This window comes from Dunckerocampus dactyliophorus, chromosome 11 (genome assembly GCF_027744805.1).
Source record: "Dunckerocampus dactyliophorus isolate RoL2022-P2 chromosome 11, RoL_Ddac_1.1, whole genome shotgun sequence".
NCBI lineage: Eukaryota > Metazoa > Chordata > Actinopteri > Syngnathiformes > Syngnathidae > Dunckerocampus > Dunckerocampus dactyliophorus.
This window is the reverse complement of record NC_072829.1, coordinates 3,006,951-3,026,121: the sequence shown is the minus strand read 5'-3', so window position 1 is coordinate 3,026,121 and position 19,171 is coordinate 3,006,951. Positions and strand designations below refer to the sequence as shown.

Sequence of the window (19,171 nt, the reverse complement as noted above, 5' to 3'; positions counted from 1 at the left end):
GCGCATGCGAACTGAGGCCCAAATGGGGAAAGCCTTGCGCACAGATCTAAGCCAGCTGCTTTGATTAAACCACTACGCAGCAAGACTGCAAGACCATCCATCCCCCAACCATTAGAGCAGCTCTGCAAACAGCAGGCGAGCACATGCAAACTTTAGCTTTGTGGACATTTTTTTTAATCTGCCGGGAGCTCACCAAGGAGACCTTCTGTTTGCAATTCTCCCTCCATAAAGGGCACTAGAGGCCCTGCGACCCCCGAGTGAGTGTGAAGCTCTGCGGAGGAGGGGAGGAGGGACGTTAGTGGGAGGTGGGAGGCCTACGGTGGGGCTGCTTCCAGAAAGGAGACAGACGAAGAAGTCGCCAGGAAGCGAGGAGAAGATGGCCACAGGAGAGATCACAACGCTTCCCACCACGCCTGAAGACGGCGGCAGTGGCGGCTTCCCCCCCGGAACCTTCAAGGAGCCCAAGAGGTTGTACTGCAAAAACGGGGGCTTCTTCTTGAGGATAAAGGCAGACGGAGGCGTGGACGGAATCCGGGAGAAGAGCGATCCCCACAGTAAGTCCCTCCACTCCGGATTTCTCGTCCTTAATGGCTTAGCTCATGCAAACTTGTTATGATGAGAAAATGATGGAAATTACAGAGGGGCATTGTGGGTTTTGGAAAGTGTTTTGGGAATGTCGAGTTTTCGTCATCAATGGAACTGTTGTTTTTTTTTTTAAGTAAATAGGGCTCAGCGTGCTGAGTCACACTCTTGCTTTACGTCACACAAGACAACGCAACACAGCGCAACAACAGTCCGTAGACGCGACTTCCTGATTACGAGAACGTTCTGTCACGATCTTTCATGCGCGTCGACTTAAAGGTGCAATGACGCACAAGAATGACGGGACCTTACATAATATCCCAACAGGTACACAAACCCACAGGAACCTCACGTGTCCTACTTTTAGTTGTCCCAAATACAAAATACAGATCAATCAAAGTGTGTCAAATTGCCGAAACATACATTTAGACAGCATGACTGAGAATCATATGTTCATCATGAAGGTTTTTACCAAAGCCAAACTTCATTCTCCGTTAGTCACAGGTGCATCCAGCATTGTTTGGTGTGTATGACAAACAGTGAATTCTTTTAAGGAGCATCATAGGTCGCAGCAGGGGAGGGATGGAGGGAGGCGGCCATGAACATTCCTGAGGAAAACGAATGTTTGGGAAATGTTTTGTTCGGGGAGCCAGTGTGACATTTGGAAAGAGCTGCACCTAAACAAATACCTGATTTGAATTCAAGGAGCTACAGTATTTTAAGGTAATTGAGTTAAGCTTCAATAACAATGAGTCAGAGCTATCAGTGATACAAACCAGAGTGTGCAGTCGTTTGGACGAAAGGCACACTTCGCTTGGGAAGTGCATGTGTTGTTTATTCAATGAACTTTTTCACATGATGGTTTTATTCTGGTAGCGGCATCTCAGCAGAGCTCCGTCAATGCTACTTTTGTTGAAAAGGCAAGTGTAGTTGCCAAAATGTTGGGATTACATCACATTTCATTTATTAGTATAAGTACTACTTTCTTCTCTTCGACTTCGTTCCAGATTAAAGTTGTACCAAAGTTTTTTGAGGGATTGTTCCCCAAATGGACCTTTTGATCACGGGGGCGCTGTGCTTTGGCGGCATGGGATTGGTTGAATGCTTTTCACCTCGAAACCGAACTGCTCCAGTGATTTAGACCGCTAAGCCGTGGTTAGACTTGACAACAACCCCGGAAAACGCACTAAGTGGGTTCAAAGGCACCACAGCTATAAAAAGACTGGTGTGAATCAATGTGTAGTCGATCCACCCATTTGTAACCCGTCTCGTACGGCCAGCCCCACGCACTGAAGTGTGCGGCGTGAGAGTTGAGAGCGCTGCCCATCGAGCTAAAAGGCGGGGCTCTCAACTCGATGTCCAGCTCGCAAGCTGTCAGGCAGTGAGGTTTAGCAATGTACGTACGCTGGCATCCATTAATTACTTCAGGTGTTCAGGGCTGATCGGAGAAACTTTCTAGTGGTTCCCATGGTTCCGGGAGCACCATAGTAACCAAATAACCACATAAAAGTAAACTGTAAGAGTACAGTCATCTCATTCGCTATCATTTGGTAATCATTTAAAAATATGTGACAATACAGGTCAAATGTACAGCATGCGCGGGTACCACTGGAGGAGCAGAACAGAACCCCTACGAAAAGCGGCATCTACTATGTATCGGTGTGATATCTATTCCACCAACTCTTCTACTACTTTGTCCCCTCCCAGTAACACTCCAGCTGCAGGCGACCTCAGTGGGGGAGGTGGTCATCAAAGGGGTTTGTGCCAACCGCTACCTGGCCATGAACAGAGACGGACGACTGTTTGGAGCGGTGAGCGACCACACATCGTTAACACAGGAGCCATCTTTTCCACCAAGTGGCCCGGTGCTGTTCGGTTTGTGGCAGTATGGTTCGGATCATTAAGTGCTGACTGAGTAGGTGTGGCGTCAATACAGTGCCAAATTTCACACATAAAAACCATGATTGGGGCGCTTAAAGACCACGGTTTTTAATAACCAAGAGTGCCAAAACTCCGAGTGTGCCGAGTGTGTTAAAGGCACAGAGAGGGACCATGTGCGTAGAGAGTGCTGTGGATTTTACGTGTGCGAATTCTGACGCTGCTTTGACGCCACAAGTAGGTTTGCGTTTTCACCACTGGGTGCATCGTTGGGATAGTGATAGCGTCAAGTCATAGCTTGACATCATCACTGGGATAACTCAATGCTAGGAATGTCCGATAATATCGTCCCCATATTGGCATAAGGATGTAATATCGGTATCAGGTTTGTTCGCTATAACAAAAACCGATACACTAGATCCCCAACTTACGAACATCCGACTTGCGAACATTACGAACACAAGCCTACTGGTCTATATTTTATTTTAATTTGCCTTGTAGTCGCTCTATCAGTATTTATACTGCTACATGCTTGACCAGTAGAGGGCACTGTGACTCTGCAAATGGGACCAACAGACGCTGCAGAGAGAAAGCTAAATGGAAAGCTAAATTGTAGTTGTATGATGCAACCCGGACAGAGCGTGTGATTAAAGTTTATGAAGAGTTAATAGGCCTGCTTAATTCTACACCACCCACAGAACACTTCCTCTTTTAGAAGAGTCTAACCACGACGACCATTTGTCCTTTTTTTCAATAACTCCCCCTCCTCCTCCACCACGACGACGTATGCTCGACCACTCCTCTTCAAAGGTAAATAACATTTATCATTATGTATTATTATATCACTTTTATTATTGTTTTTTTCATTAATTATCCTGGTTTAATATTACTACTGCATCCAAACTCATATTTACATACATACACATATACTGTATATGTATACACGTACATGTAGTACCTATATCATTGGTAATATTACCTTTTCCCCTACTTAAGAACAATTCGACATAAGAACGGTCATCTGGAACCAATTGTGTTCGTAAGTTGGGGACCTAGTGGGCCGTCGCAAAAATTGCAATAAGTAACATTGCGGACTGTTAGTTGAACCTCGGCTACAGGAAGTGCAATGTGGTTTTCGTCCCGGTCGTGGAACACTGGATCAGCTCTACACTCTCGCAAGGGTACTGGAGGGTACATGGGGGTTTGCCCAACCGGTCTTCGTGTGCTTTGTGGACTTGGAAAAGGCATTTGACCGTGTCCCTCATGGTGTCCTGTGGGGGGTGCTCCAGGAGTACGGAATTGGTGGCTCGCTACTACGTGCCATTCGGTCCTTGCACAATCGGAACAGGAGCCTGGTTCGCATTGCCAGCAGAAAGTCAAGCCTGTTTCAGGTGAACGTTGGCCTCCGCCAAGGCTGCCCTTTGTCACCGATTCTGTTTTATGGACAGAATTTCTCGGGGCAGCCAAAGCGTCAAGGCAGTCCAGTTCGGGGGCCTAAGGATCTCGCCTGGCTTAATTGGGCTGTGACCTTCAACCTTTACTGGGGCGGTTTGCAGCTGAGTGTGAAACTTCAGCACCTTAGACTTGGCACCTCCAAATCTGAGGCCATGGTTCTCAGTCGGAATAAGGAGGATTGCACCCTCCGTGTTGGGAATGAGGTCCTGCCCCAGCTGGAGGAGTTCAAGTATCTCAGGGTCTTGTTAATGAGTGAGGGAAGGTTGGAGCGTGAGGTCGACAGGCGGATTGGCGCAGCGTCTGCAGTAATGCGGTCGCTGTACCGGACCACTGTGGTGAAGAGAGAGCTGAGCCGGAAGGCAAAGCTCTCAATTTACCGGTTGATCTGCGTTCCCACCCTCACCTATGGTCATGAACTTTGGGTCATGGCCAAAAGAATGAGATCGCGGATACAAGCAGACGAAATTAGTTTCCTTCGTAGGTTGGCTGGACTCACCAAGAGATGGGGTGAGGAGCTCGGTCATCCAGGAGGAGCTCAGAGTAGAGCCGCTGCTCATTCACATCGAGAGGAGCCAGTTGAGGTGGCTCGGGCATGTAGTTCAGATGCCTCCCGGACGCTTTCCTGGTGAGCTGTTCCGGGCATGCCCAGCCGGGAGGAGGCCCCGGGGCAGACCTCAGACATACTGGCGGGATTATGTCTCACAGCTGACATGGGAACGCCTAGGTGTCGACCCGGTGGAGCTGGAGGAGGTGGCCGGGGCCCGGGAAATCTGAACTTCCCTACTGAGACTGCTGCCCCTGCGATCCAGGCCCGGATAAGCCGAAGAAAATGGATGGATGGATGGATGGAACATTGCTGAATTTGCTGCTAATATGTAGTTAATACTTTACACAGGATATGGTGGACATCTGTAACATCAATTTGAGCAACATTTGTGGGCGTGTTTCTACACAAAGTTTAGGAGTTGCTAAAGTAGTCCGTGTGCGTGCGGCAGAGAGTCCGCTCGCCATAACAGTCCACACGCCGATGCAGGTGGCAGGACGTGATGGGTTGTTAAAACACCGCTAATGGTGAGGGGAGTAGCGGGAATGTAAAAAAACACGGGAATAGCGGCAGGCAGATGCGGTACTAACTTGTGGAGTTCCTCGAGCCACGCTCTGCCGTGCCCAATCACAAGTATTTCTCAGATGCTTGCTTGCTTACACGAGTTGTACAGTGTTATTTACAGCCATGTTGAGAAGCTAATTGCTGATGCTTTATCCATTTGCTTCACAACAGACGTGTTAATTCCATGACAGGAGATACAGTTTGTGAAGTTACACATATCGGTATCTATATCGGTTGATATCGGAATCGGAAATTGAGAGTTGGACAATATCGGCATATCGGATATCGGCAAAAAAGCCAATACCAAAAAAAACTGCACTGCTTGGTGGAAACGAGGCAGATTTCCCGATACTTTTTGACACCTTGTCTAATTCCATCTGGTCTTCGCCCTCAGAGACGCGCAACGGAGGAATGCTACTTCTTGGAGCGTCTGGAGAGCAACAACTACAACACTTACCGCTCCAGGAAATACCCCACCATGTACGTGGCGCTGAAGCGGACAGGCCAGTACAAGTCGGGAAGCAAAACCGGACCGGGTCAGAAGGCGATACTCTTTCTCCCGATGTCCAGCAAATGCTAACCAGGGATGAGGTTGGCTAAACGTAAACGTCTTAGGTGTGATGGCAGTGAAGGAAGGTACTGTATGCCGCCACTGCCTGGCATAGCTGTGATCTTTTACGACTCATTTATTCCCCACACACCTGCTCGCGTTTTTTTTAAACAATCGCGACTTGGCTTTTTACTGCAGAGTGAAAAGAATGCTGCAGACAACTTCAGCTTCTGACCTTTTAAAGAAGGGCATTGACACACCTTTTGAACTTAAAACACTTAAGAGGACTTGCATCTTCCCGAGGTGTCTTGCAGTCTTTGCACCGCACTGGAGCAGAACACAAACACCAAATCCAAGGCAAGTGAAGTTCAGTCCAGTGACTGGCAGCTTCCTGCAATGAAAGAAGATGACGAAGCTAGCTTAGACATTAGCTTAGATGGTTTCTGCTTCCCAACTCATCAAACACGACCATGCCCCTAAAGCAGGTTTCAGTCTTGGGAGGGAAGTCACCAACTGATAAAATCAAATCGACTGCTACCTTGGTTTTTGTATGTCTGCGCTTTCGAAGGATACGTTTTTTGACAAATTATTGCCAAACCGAGACTTACTTTAACAAGTCAATTTGCTGCCTATCGTTCTGCGGAATCGAGTGCCCAAACGAAGCATCTCGGCATTGGTGTCTCGGGTTCTGTGAAGAATGGAAGTGTTTTTTGTTTTTTTTTTAGAGTTGGGACGCATTCATCATTATTCTGCGTGTGCGGGTGTTTTTTTTTTTTTGTTTGCTCATAATTTTATTTGTTCATAATTTGCACGCAGACCAATTGACAACTCTGTACAGTAATCCCTCACCACTTTGTGCTTCAAATTTTACGGCTCCAATCTATCATGGTTGTTGAAAAATATTTTAATTCATAAATCATCCCTGTTTTGTGGTTGAATACGACCTATTAGTAGTACAAAAAAAGCATTTAAGCATCAAAATGGGTCAATGAAATAAAACAGACATGTTGTAATATATAGTATTCTACACTGGTCCCTAGGTGTCAGTAATGTTAGCAGGAAGTACAAAAAGAACAAGGAACTCTCCCAATGCTAATGCGCGTGAGTTTTTATTATGTCTTATTTATGTCTTATTATGTCTACTATATTGGGTAATAGGAGTGTAAAAGTGACTATAGGGGTGTTATGTATATATGTGTTATGTCAAGTCGAGAGGGCTCTAATGGTAAAAAATGTATTTAGAAAGTTGTGATCTAACAATGAAAAGATTCCATTTGTAAAGAAGGAATCCTACTTTGTGGAAATTCACTTGTTACGGTTCGGTCTGGAACCAATGAATCACGGTAAGCGGGGGATCACTGTATGAGCCGTTCAAGTGCACTGCGTATTTCGTAGTGTTCAGATGATTTTTCAAGTTTTGTGCATCTGCAACTGGACTTGAGGTCTGCCAATGAGCCAGTAACGGTATCTCCTCCTCCAATTTTCACAGAAACATGCATTAACCTAATGTCATTGAAAAGACATTTCATTTGGAACATGCTTGATTCATTTGAAACACTTTTTTTTTAGCTTTTAAGTGTTAAAAAGTGAAGGCGAACAAAGGCCAACCCCTAACCCGCCACGGTCCGGCAGCGAAATGACACACCCAACTCCAACTGGGACTTAAAATCGCATACTTTTTATACTGGGTTCAGGTCTTCAAAGTGTAGGGGCACTGCCCCCAGTGGTTTGTTGGTGTTTGCTGAGTTGGGATGACAGGACATCTTTTTGTCAAATGCACTGTTGCTGTCTGAAATGCGGATCTTAAAACATAACCAGCTTTCCCCACATGGCCTGAGTGGGCTCAACGGCGTTGAAGTCCGTCAGTAGGCAGTAGTGTTGATTTGTGTGAACGCACAGCACGCAAGTCCAAAGAAAACCAGGTCCGGTCCTGACCCCGCGACTAAGATGGAGGAATCTGTCGGTGGTACAGCTGGTAGAACATCCCAGAATAGACCGCCGGCAGCTCCTCCATGGTGAGGTCGATGTGCTGGAAGCCGCGCTCCAGGCCGTGGAGCAGCAGCTTGGCCACGCGCGACGTGATGGGCGTGGTCTCGGCGGTCCGGGCCAGCTCGGCCAGGCCGAGCCACTCGCAGCGCAGACACTCGTGGGTGCAGAAGTTGATGCGGTAGCTGAGCGGGCTGAGGCGGCAGATGATGTACATGTCGGACACGCCGAAAGCGCCCGGGTGCCGGTGCTGCTGCCGGATGCTCAGCAGGGATCGGAACTCGGAGCGAACGCCCGTTTCCTCAAAGACTTCCCGCACCGCCGTCACTCCTGTATGGTGAAAAAGAGTGGCGTTCATGTCTATTTTTCTAACAACTACGATACTAAAGCTGCTTTAAACGTGTATGAATGGACGGTAACTCTTTCTTTGCATGCATCGTATGCACTTCCAATGAATGTACTCCATAATCCAGCAAGCTGGGTTAGCCGGTACTGTATTAGCTGCTTGCTAAGAGACTCACCGATATTCTCTCCTGGATCTGACAAACCGCCGGGAAACTTCCAAGCATTCAGACTCTGACAAAAAACAAAGTTGGAGATAATTATTGATAAATTTGTAGTGGCTAAAGGCTTCGTTGCGCTACCCTGTTAGAGCTCTTTGGCTTAAAATTCTCTGCCAAAACGCTAGGGGGCAGAGTTTTTCTAGCTGACTAGCTGTTTAGTTTCCTGTGTAATAGTCATCGTGAGCAGTGGCAGTTTTATGGTGGGAAAACTGTTGAATCGCCATTGAGTTTTTTTGGAGGTGAGCGTCAAGCTCCGCCCGCCAGAGGGTTTGAAGGTCGACGCAATAGCATCGTGAAGCCTTCACGCTACATGGGACGTGTCAAAACAAGAGCACTATGGATTTTGAATCCTATTAAGACCCGATTGAGTCAAGTGTCAAACCTTTCAGGGACTACTGCTCTATGACCAATCAAGAATTCTATTTATTGTTACGGATTCTCAAGCTGTTATCTGTGAGGTCACATGATGCATGCATGCAGTTTTGGCCTCAATTTTGATCAGACTTTCAGGGATGAAGGGGCCGTATTGGTTTTTCGCAAGGCATTCAACAAGGTCAAGGGTTAAATCAACACAACCTGTGCCGCTGTTCTGCCAATTACAGTCTTGCAAAAAAGTGTTTGCACCCTCCCTTGACTTCTTTTTTTTTTTTGCATGTTTTGCAACTTAAACGTTTCAGATCATCAAAGAAATGTAAGTATTATTTAATGACAACGCAACTGGACACAAAATGCAGTTTTTAAATGAAACTTTTTATTATTAAGGGAGAAAAAAAATCCAAAGCTACATGGCCCTGTGTGAAAAAGCGATTGCCCCCTAAAGCTAATAAGTGGTTGGGCCCCCCCTTAGCAGCAACAACTGCAATCAAGCGTTTGTGATAACTTGCAATGAGTCTCTTACAGCGCTGGGGAGGAACTTTGTAGAATTGTTGTCATTCAGCCACATTGGAGGCTTTTCCAGCATGAAGCGCCTTTTTAAGGTCATGCCACAGCATCTCAATAGGCCACTCCAAAGTCTTCAGCCAATCAGAGGTGGACTTGCTGGTGTGTTTTGGATCATTGTCCTGCTGCACAACCCAAGTTGCTTTCAGCTTGAGGTCACCAACAGATGGCCGGACATTCTCCTTCAGCAGAATTCATGGTTCAATTTATCACAGCAAGTCTTCCAGGTCCTGAAGCAGCAAAACAGCCCCAGACCATCACACTACCACCACCATATTTTACTTTTGGTATGATGTTCTTTTTCTGAAATGTGGCGTTACTTTTACGCCAGATGGGACACACCTTCCACTGTGATTCGCTGGAGTCCCAAAGCTTTAAAAATAGCTTTAACCTTTTCCACACTTTCCATACATCTCAATTCATCTCAGTTATGTTTTAACATTTTCTCCCTTAATAATAAGTTTCATTTAAAAACTGCATTTTGTGTTCAGCTGTGTTGTCATTGACTCATATTTAAGCTTGTTTTCACACTTTTTCACACCATTGTAGGTACAGCTTGTTAGCATGTCTACATGTGTTGCTTTACTAAATATCAAAGCGGCAAAGTTGCATCCTTTGATTTTTCACTATGTGGCCCTCACTGGAAGAAGTTTGGACACTCCCGCTTTAAGACCATTGTTTTAGCTTCACTATTGTTCCGCATCAAAGCAAGAAGCCTTCTCGTTTTGAAAGCTATCCAACAGAAGACGGTCAAGCGGTCAGGCAGAATTTTCCACCATTTGCTATTTAGTAGCGTCCTTCTTAAAATGAATGAAGAGTTCATAGAAAGTGAATATCAAAGTCTCCTGTTGCAGCTTCTAGATATTTAGTGGCTTGAATGCACGTGTTCAGTGGGTGGCTGGAGATGGACGTATGTGGGAAGATGTGAGGAGTGTCTCTTCCCTCCGAAAACACGTTTCACCACTTACCCCCGATATTTAATACCACAAAATGCTGCTGGTTCAATGATACTGTCGGTGTGTGCGTGAGAGTATAGATATTATTTTTGTATACAGCGCAGAAATGTAAACGACATGGTAGATTTGTACAAGGAACACAAATGCACCATTTTTATTTTTGATGTGTCTTCAACTGAAAAGGCTTTGTTACTGCTGGAGATGTTCCACGTGTGCCAGAAAGGAAGAACAATAAAAAACATACTTTGTGACACTGAAAGCACAGCGTTTTTGTTCTTCTTGGGGATTTGGATGAAAGGATGGATGAGTGTTGCAGTTTTGTCTTTTTACTTTACTTTTTACTGTTTTGTCTTTTTACTTTACTTTTTACTTTCACTTTTTAGCATGGCGTGAGTTGCTTCATGTATTTTTGTTCTTTATTCATGTACTAATATTTTCCTTCATTTTGCAGCCAATAATGCACGGACATTAAGTACAAAATGGTAGCTTATCCAAGACTACATATACTATGTATACAATATATATATATATTTGTATTAGATTTATTAAGTTAAAATGTATTTGTTATTAATGATTAATTTTGCATGAATATTGACAAATCCAATCCATCCAAGATGTTTTTGTGGCTCAGCTGATGAAGTGAAAAGGAACGATGGACGGACCTACACCCCGATCAAAAAGGTATGAATCCTGGAGGTTTTTTTGTTTCGATTGAATTTTAACATAACACACCTCATTTCATGTATTAGCTAACATTTTGTTTAAAGTTATGTAGAATTGTATTTTTTTGTCCTTTTTATTTATTTGCATGAATATTAGTGACAATAAGTCATTGTATTCATGAAAACTACTTTGTATAATTAGATTTTCACATATTTTCAATAATTTCCCTTCATTTCTCAGTGAATAAGGCATCAAGACTGAGGAGAAAATGGAGGCTTCTTCAAGAAGTGAGGCCCTGTGAAGGTGGAGTATGTAGTCTGGTCGGTGAAGCGTGAGTTCCGTTCTCGTTTAAAATCACGTGCAAATGTCTGAGCAGAGTCACTGATACCAAGTGGGGTCGTTACTTCCTTTTTAAACGGGCTGAGTTGTTATTTTGTCCCTGTGGGAAAGCAAAAGAGTGTTCTCATTAGAACATTTGCTACAGTGGAGCTGTGTGGTGCTGCTGGTGCAATCTGCAGTGCATTCATGCTTTGGGTAAACAACATGTTTGCTTGGGGGTCAACTAACTTGCGGCTTCGCTCTTAGTTTGGCTTACGGCGACAGACGCTTCATTAGGGACCGATGTGCTAAGGATTCTACGCTCTTGTTCACACCTGGGAGGGGAAATACGCCTTGAAGAGGCACAAAACTTTGAGGAAAGAGGAAACAAAAACTTACTAGTCAAAATAGTCAAAATATGAAGAGAAAAAAGTTGCAATCTAATGTGAAAAAAAATCTTAATATTAATTAATAAAATGTAATATGAGAAAAAATATTTTATTCATCTTAGTAGCATAACATTTAAATATTAAAGACATTATTTTTTGTTACAGTAACATAAGACACAAACAAAACAACAACAAAAAAGTTGTCATTTTTGGAAAATGAGGTTCTGCGACAAAATACTCTGAGAATAAAATCATAATTTCTAGAAAAAAATTTACAAGAAGTTTAAAAAGTTGAAAAATGAATAAAAGGAATGGAACAAAAACAGCTGTCATTTTAAAAGAATACAGTCAAAATATTACGAGAAAAAAGTCTTTTTCTAACAAGAAAAAAATCTTTTTAACAACAAAATTAAATATTAAAAGAGACTGTTTTCCCCAGGATATATTATACGAAGCAAAGTAATGAAAAAAAGTTGTCATTTTTTGAAAATTAGGTTGTGGAAAAAATGACAATGTTACTAGAATAAAGTCAGAATATGAGGGGAATAAAATCAGAATTCCAAGAAGAAATTTTACAAGAAACAACAGTTGATAGAAATAGTTGAAATAGTTGGGGGGGAGGGAAAACACAATTTTACAAGAATAAAGCCAAAATAGTAAGAGCAAAAACTTTTATTGTAACAGAAAAAAAAAAAAATAGGACAGTAAATTTGTCATATTATGAAGAAAAATAATGTCATCCTAGTAGTGTAGTTGAAGTATTAAAGAAATGTTTTAATTTTTTTTCAAGTTGTAATGTTTTATATGTCATATATAAACTATTAACAAAATAAAGTCAGTTTTGGAAAATTAGGTTGGTATTAGGTTGGTATCATGGTGATGAAATCGTAATATTAGAGTGAAGTATATATTAATAATGGGCTTTTTTTCCACCTATATGACAAAGTTGAGATGCAGTTTTTTTCTTGAAATATATTTACTTCTTAGTAGGGATGTCCCGATCCTATCTTCAGGATTGGGATCGGCTGCCGATAATATCAGCTTCCGCCAGAGATCTTGCCGATCCGGTTGTCGTATGACGTCCGTAACTCCAGGCCACACTCCCAACACCGGAGTTGCGGTAACACGCCTCTAAGCTGGCTGCCACTGGACTCCCGCCAACCACAAGAAGAAGAAAAGGCAACACCGCCATGCAGACATGTCCGCGGTGTACTGTGGTGAACTTGCTTTCACGTTGGACGTTGGGTATTGGGTATTGGGCTCCGTAGGTACAGAGGTAGTTCCCCTCACTGTGCCCAGACTGCTGTGTCACAGTGCGGGGAGCTCACACGGGAAGTGCTGCTGTAACCGCTGGTTCTTTATACTAAGGGGCCGTCAATAAATTACTACTGCGTTGAAGAGTTTGTTAAAAAAAATCATATTGTAAATCACACTACAAATTGATCTATAACCATGTGAAATGATTAGTCCTACCCTAAAACTATTTAACGCCAATTTTTTCAAATTTGATCTTTTACTAGATGGATGTCTATTGACGTCTTTTGCTTTTTTTTCGCGGGAGCTGCAGATCAAAGTCTTATTCATCTTGTGTGTCAATCTCTGACTTGTAGGCAATGTATTTCAGTCCCAGTAGGGGGCAACAGTTCTCTTTTCCTCCGCCCGGCAGTGACAGATTGTCTATGAAGATGACGGGAGAGGAAAATGGCGAAACACAAGCAGAAATGGAGCGGAGACAAAAAATGCAGGCGGCTAACGCTGTCACAGAGCTTGTCTGGCGGTGACGCCATCGCGAAAGATAAAGGTGACGTGGGTGACGTGGGTGATGGAGGTGACGTAGACACAAATGCAGTTGACAATGGCGGCCGCATCAACAAGCTAGTGGTTAGCGTTGCTGAGCCATGTGGCGAGACACCGGAAGCAGTTCAGAGTCGGGTGACTCACAACCCCACCCTGATTCTTCTGACAAGTGGCTGCCGGCTGGATCGGTCAGCGGCAGGAATGCATCCCCACGTCCAGCAGACCCCACCGTCACTCTGCTTGAATTTTCTTCTCTGCAGGAAACGCTCCTTTTCTCTGTTTTTTGAGGTGTTTTTGCTGAAACTACCCCATGCTCTACCGCCAATATCTAAAAACCCCAAAAGGCTAGAAACAAACCTTTTTTTCCTGATGAAAGAAGAGAGTCTAAAGTTTCTTTAGATAGTTTCAATGTTTATGTAGTCCTAAAACTCAATATTCTGTGGGTCTTGAAAATTCAGCAAAACTGCCCAAAAACTCGGAGCTCTCTGCTGTGAACATGGGTGGCAGACAATGGGTTCATCTCCAGTCATGAGAAGGAAAAAAAGACTCTCGCATCAAATTAGAGTTACAAAATGTACTGAAGAATAAGTCTGACGTAATAATCGAAAAATAGGTCAAACAGGATATCTTTCCGCAGTCTTACAGAGCCCTGGACCCCATCTCATTCCCCTGTTCCCATCTTCCGGCCGAATGAAAGAGTCCCGATCGATCGTCAGAATCTGTTTTATACTTGTTTTGCTCAGACCATTTGCGTCAGTCTCTCCAAAGATAACCTTCTCATGGGTTCCTCGACGAAGCTTGTGACGCCAGCAGATGAGAGCCGCCTCCTAATTATTTCATAAAGCATTATTTCTGCAAACTAATTGTAATCATTCACTAAGTTATTAGATTCAATGATTAAACACTTGTCTCTATGCTACACTTATTTGAAGGCACTCGACAATCAATAGACATCAATGCAAACAGTTATTTCACGTGTAATAATGATTTACCCACTCAGTAAGTAGTTTTTTCCCCTACAACACCCCTGGTTTACTGTTTTGCTCATTCATAGTGCAGCAAATACCTTGTTTCTGTCTTGCACCACAAGCACCTTCCCATTGGACTCGTCCACAACTGCGCCTTGACAAAAGAGAATAAAAATGCATATTACGTGGGTTGAACTTTTTTTTACCCCCAAAACCACACATTGAACTCACACAGTCACCGTGAATATATATTATTATATTTATTTATGTCTTTACAGTGTATTTAGACAAGAGTGTAAACAGAGTAAGTGTGACTCAACTGGATTTTGTGAATGAACTGGACATTTTATTTTTTTCACTTTTATTGTTTGTTTTACAACGTGGTGAGTAGGAACGGGCAACTTTTCCTCCTGCCGCAGCTTCCTCCTTAAATGCACTTCACACAAGCGTGAAAGAGCGGTGTGTTTAAGGCCCGACTTGGACTCCCTCTGTGGAAATTGATGTCATTTGCCGTCCCGGCAGAGCCAAAATACAAGGTGCTCTGCTGCTACGCAACGCCGTCGTGGTGTCGCTTTCAGGACAGTACATACTGCACCAAACTCAAGTGGGGGAACACTACTTTAAAACTCTTTTCACTTTAAAGCAACAGTTGTGAATAGTTTCGGTTTATTATGGTAAAAATGAAAAAAACAAAACAAAGAGCAATACTTCCAAATAGTTGGTAGGTAAGCATGCAAAGTATTTCTCTTGACAGGAAACACCACATTTGGGGGACTTTTAACAGAAGCTGCAGACATGCCGTGACATGCTTCCACCGCATCCCAGCTTCACGTCATACTTTTCTGCCCTCTGCTGGACAACCGACGTAATGACACGTTTGACGGCGGCTGCAAGGTCCAAGCCAATGCTCTGTGACCATTAAAATCTTTAGGACATTTTTATTGATCAAGAAGCCCAGCATATACCCTAACCCTGGAAACGATCTAAGAGTATAAACTAACTAGCCAAGAATAGATGTTATGCTAGCCCAGAATATACCCTACCTTCTAGATACACACTGGACATGTTAAGAATATATCATAACTCTCAGGTAAAAACTGAAGTACCCAAGATATACCCTTACCTGGATTTACCCAGAATATACCCTAGCTCCTAGGGTAGCCAATAATATATATACTCTACACCAGGGGTGTCAAACATACGGCCCGCGGGCCGGATCCGGCCCGTCTGGTGGTTTGGTACGGCCCGGGGAAGAAAGCTGCATTGTATAAAAAAATATGAATTTTCTTTAAAATTTGTAGTTCTTGTATTATCCGCTAGGGGGCGCAGTGTTTTAGTACGTGCAGACAACATGAAAGCAACACTGCGGTGGAACTAGGACCACCTTGACCTGGTAAAATTGAACGTCTGTACAGCGTCTATTGGCGACAATTGCATTATCTACTTTTCCGTTTGCCTCGCACCCTCATCAGCAAAATGTCTTTGTCAAAAAGGAGAAAAGTAGACACAGAGTGTCGGACTTTTCAAGAAAAATGGACATGTTCTTATATGTTCACGGAGGTGAATGGGAAACCCGTGTGCCTGGTGTGCCAGCAGCAAGTTTCGGTGCTTAAAGAATACAATATTCGGCGCCATTACGAAACTCAGCATGGTGAAAAATACAACAGTTTGCATGGAGAATTGAGAAAACAGAAGGTAAATGAAATGATGGCGCGTCTGAAGAAACAGCAATCTGTTTTCACCCGGAGCCGAGAAGCCAGTGATGCTGCGGTGAAAGCCAGCTACCTAATTGCGAGCCAAATAGCAATGGCATCAAAGCCGTACAGTGATGGAGAGTTCATCAAAAACTGCTTGCTGACGGCTGCTGAAATTGTGTGTCCTGAGAAGCGACATGCTTTCGCCAATATAAGCTTGACAAGAAATACCGTGGCAGACAGGATTTCGGAACTCTCTGCAGATTTGGACCACCAACTAAAACGCAAAGTGGGGTCATTTGTGGCATTTTCTGTTGCGATTGATGAGAGTACTGATATCACGGACGTCGCTCAACTGGCCATATTCATTCGTGGAGTTGACAAGACTTTGAATGTCACAGAGGAGTTTCTCGAGCTGGTGCCGATGATCGACACCACAACAGCTGAGGACATTTTCAGCTCCGTCGTTGGAGCGCTGGACAGAGTCGGAGCGGACTGGTCACGCGCCGTAAGCCTGGCTACTGATGGTGCGCCGTCAATGATCGGTAAAAAGGCAGGTGTTGTGACAAAGTTCAGAGATAAAGTACAAGCCGCAAATGGGGGAGGTAATTTTTGGACATTTCATTGCATTTTGCATCAGGAGGCATTATGCAGCAAATCGCTAAGAATGGATCACGTCATGGAGGTGGTTGTCCGAACTGTTAATTTCATCCGAGCCAGAGGTCTCAATCATCGTCAATTTGACAGCTTTCTCAGTGACTGTAACATTATCCATGGTGTGCCTTATCACACGAACGTACGATGGTTAAGCAGAGGTGCTGTGCTAAAGCGCTTCTTTGATTTACGTGATGAAATCGGACAATTCATGGAGAAAAAAGGTAAACCTGTTAAGGAATTACAGTGCCATCTGTGGCTGCAGGACCTTGCGTTTATGGTTGACATCACTGAGCACTTGAATATTCTTAACAAAATGTTGCAGGGACGCAAAAAAATCGTAACACAGTATTATGACAGCATACGTGCATTCAAGTTAAAGCTCGGGTTATGGGAGACGCAGGTGGCAAGCGGTGACCCTGCTCATTTTCCCTGTTTAAAAGTATGTGCGCAGCAAGCGTTAATTCTGACGTGAAACGGTACAAAGAGAAGATTTCAGGGCTGTTGATGGAGTTTGAGAAAAGATTTCAGGTTTTTAGCGAACTCGAAACAGATTTTGCAGTTTTTCGCTCACCATTCACAGTCAAAGCTTCTGATTTGCCCGTTGCCATGCAACTTGAAATCATTGATTTGCAGTGTGATGTAGAACTGAAGGACAGATTTGCCTCTGTAAGCTTGGACACATTTTACAAGTACCTCCTACCAGGCTATCCCACATTGACAGCACTAGCTGCTAAAACATTGTCCATGTTTGGGACAACCTACCTTTGTGAGCAAGTTTTCTCACTAATGAACATTAATAAAACAAAGCTGCGCTCAAAGCTCACACATAAGCATTTGAAGGAGATTCTGAAATTGGCTGCTTCTCAGGACATGATGCCTCATATTGATGCACTTGTGCAGGATAAACCATGTCAAGTTTCAGGGGCAAATTCCAAGCAAGACGAATAATTGTTGTGAAAGTTATTCATTTGTTCAAATTGCTTTCCAGATGTTGAAAAACAGTGTTTTTAAGTTCCACAAGGCTGGTACTAAATGTTTTTGGAACATTGTTACTATTTCTGTGATCAGTTTTATGTACAACACACTTAAATATATGTTTAACTGTGTAAAAGTGTTGTTAAAATTGCACATACTTTATTTATGTTCTTATGTTATTCTCTTGTTCATAATATATTGTTCATAATGTAAAAGGAAAATTCTGTTAATAAACATTTTGATAATTTACTCATTCTTTGCACTAATTATTAGTATTAGTGACTAATACAAAGGAAAAAAGTGGGCTTATTGTTAGTTCTATGTAATTTTGCAATGAGTTTACTGGTCCGGCCCGCTTGATCTCAAATTAAGCTGTATTCGGCCCGCAGACCAAAGGGAGTTTGACACCCCTGCTCTACACAAACCATGGAGGAAACTGAACTAGCCAAAGTTGTGGAGGAATGGGACTAGCCTAGAATATACCCTGATCCCAATCACGTTTAAAAACTGGACTAACCAGGTATACTTGTATACCCCAACTCCACGGCATCAACTGGACGAGTCAAGAATATACCCAAGCTTGGGGCAGAGCTAGCTCAGAATATAACCTAACTTCTAGATACGAACTGAACAAGTGAAGAATACACCACAACTCTATGGTACCTTTGACTAATCCAGAATGTACCCTAATCCTTGCCAAGGGACTATGCTGGTATATTCTGCACAACGCTGGACCGAAAGGTCAAAGGTCTCTCGAGTCTTACCTGCAACACCGACTTGGTGCGTAGCAAAGCGAGGTAGCCTGCTCTGACCCGCCCCCAGCCAGAGGGCCAGGACGGAGTAGTGATCTTGGGCGTGATGGAAGATGAAGCCGTGGGCGGCGGCGGAGGCGGCACAGCGGCTCAGTGCGATGGGGACTCGGAGCCACACGGCCACCTTGCCCTCCTCCTTCCACCGGGCCAGAGACTCTACAGCACACATGGCACAGGTCCAAGATGAATCATGACCTTGATCGTGATCTTGCATCTCTCGTGCAGGATTACAGTAAAGTGTTTGCAAAGATAATAAAGTGGGTCAGTGGATTTTGTGGCACTATTGTATAATGTATGTACAACGCAACGAACCTTTCAGGACCGCACTAAAACAACTTTCACTGATGTCCTCCGGCAGACCGACGCATGCCAGGTCCACTGTCACTCCGCCGAATCGATCCACTCTCCCGGTCAGAGCCACGGGGGCGGTGCCCTCCTCTCGGTGCAACTGACTGACAGCTGTCGTGGACGAGAACGCGCGGCAAGGGCACTTCCGGCGAAGCTCAGCGCGAAACCGAGGTAGAAGTTTGTAAAGAAGCAAGGAAGCTGCCATGTTTGTTACGTTATGTTTAAATGCCACCCGGTGGGTATCACCATGAATGTTATGTCCACTTCCGCCTTTGACGTTGCGTAAATACCGTAAAACTTCATAGGAGGAACAGGAGCGGAACCCTATCAAAAAATACGACGTACTTTATCAACGTTAATAACTCAAAGCTTAGTCGAATTTACATTTTAAATTATTAAAATACAATTACTTCCTCAAATATGAACATAAGAAAGCACTGAAAAACTACGAGCCCTTACCTTTGCTGCATTACGGTAAAAAGGGGCGAAGCCTCAGCTTTGACCCGGAAGCGTTCGTGACGTGACGCTGCCGC

General features: G+C 43.9%; 2 protein-coding genes across 3 annotated transcripts; one reads left to right on the top strand and one right to left on the bottom strand.

Moving 5' to 3' along the window:
- The first annotated feature begins 31 nt into the window (after window positions 1-31).
- fgf2 (fibroblast growth factor 2) lies at window positions 32-10,535 on the top strand. Its single transcript, XM_054791698.1, has 3 exons — window positions 32-554; window positions 2,290-2,393; window positions 5,418-10,535. Exons 1-3 carry the CDS (start codon window positions 377-379, stop codon window positions 5,601-5,603), a joined length of 468 nt encoding a protein of 155 aa, XP_054647673.1. The 5' UTR covers window positions 32-376; the 3' UTR covers window positions 5,604-10,535.
- On the bottom strand, window positions 907-18,902 carry nudt6 (nudix (nucleoside diphosphate linked moiety X)-type motif 6). Of its 2 annotated transcripts, none has more exons than XM_054791695.1 (5): window positions 18,603-18,902; window positions 18,243-18,446; window positions 14,251-14,306; window positions 8,081-8,135; window positions 907-7,889 (listed from the first exon to the last, which is right to left on the bottom strand). In XM_054791695.1, the coding sequence occupies exons 1-5, from the start codon at window positions 18,841-18,843 to the stop codon at window positions 7,516-7,518; spliced, it is 930 nt and encodes a 309-aa protein (XP_054647670.1). In that variant the 5' UTR covers window positions 18,844-18,902; the 3' UTR covers window positions 907-7,515. The 2 variants fall into 2 exon arrangements, with proteins under 2 accessions (XP_054647670.1, XP_054647671.1); XM_054791696.1 differs by having other exon boundaries at window positions 14,251-14,300.
- Between the last annotated feature and the right edge of the window lie 269 nt (window positions 18,903-19,171).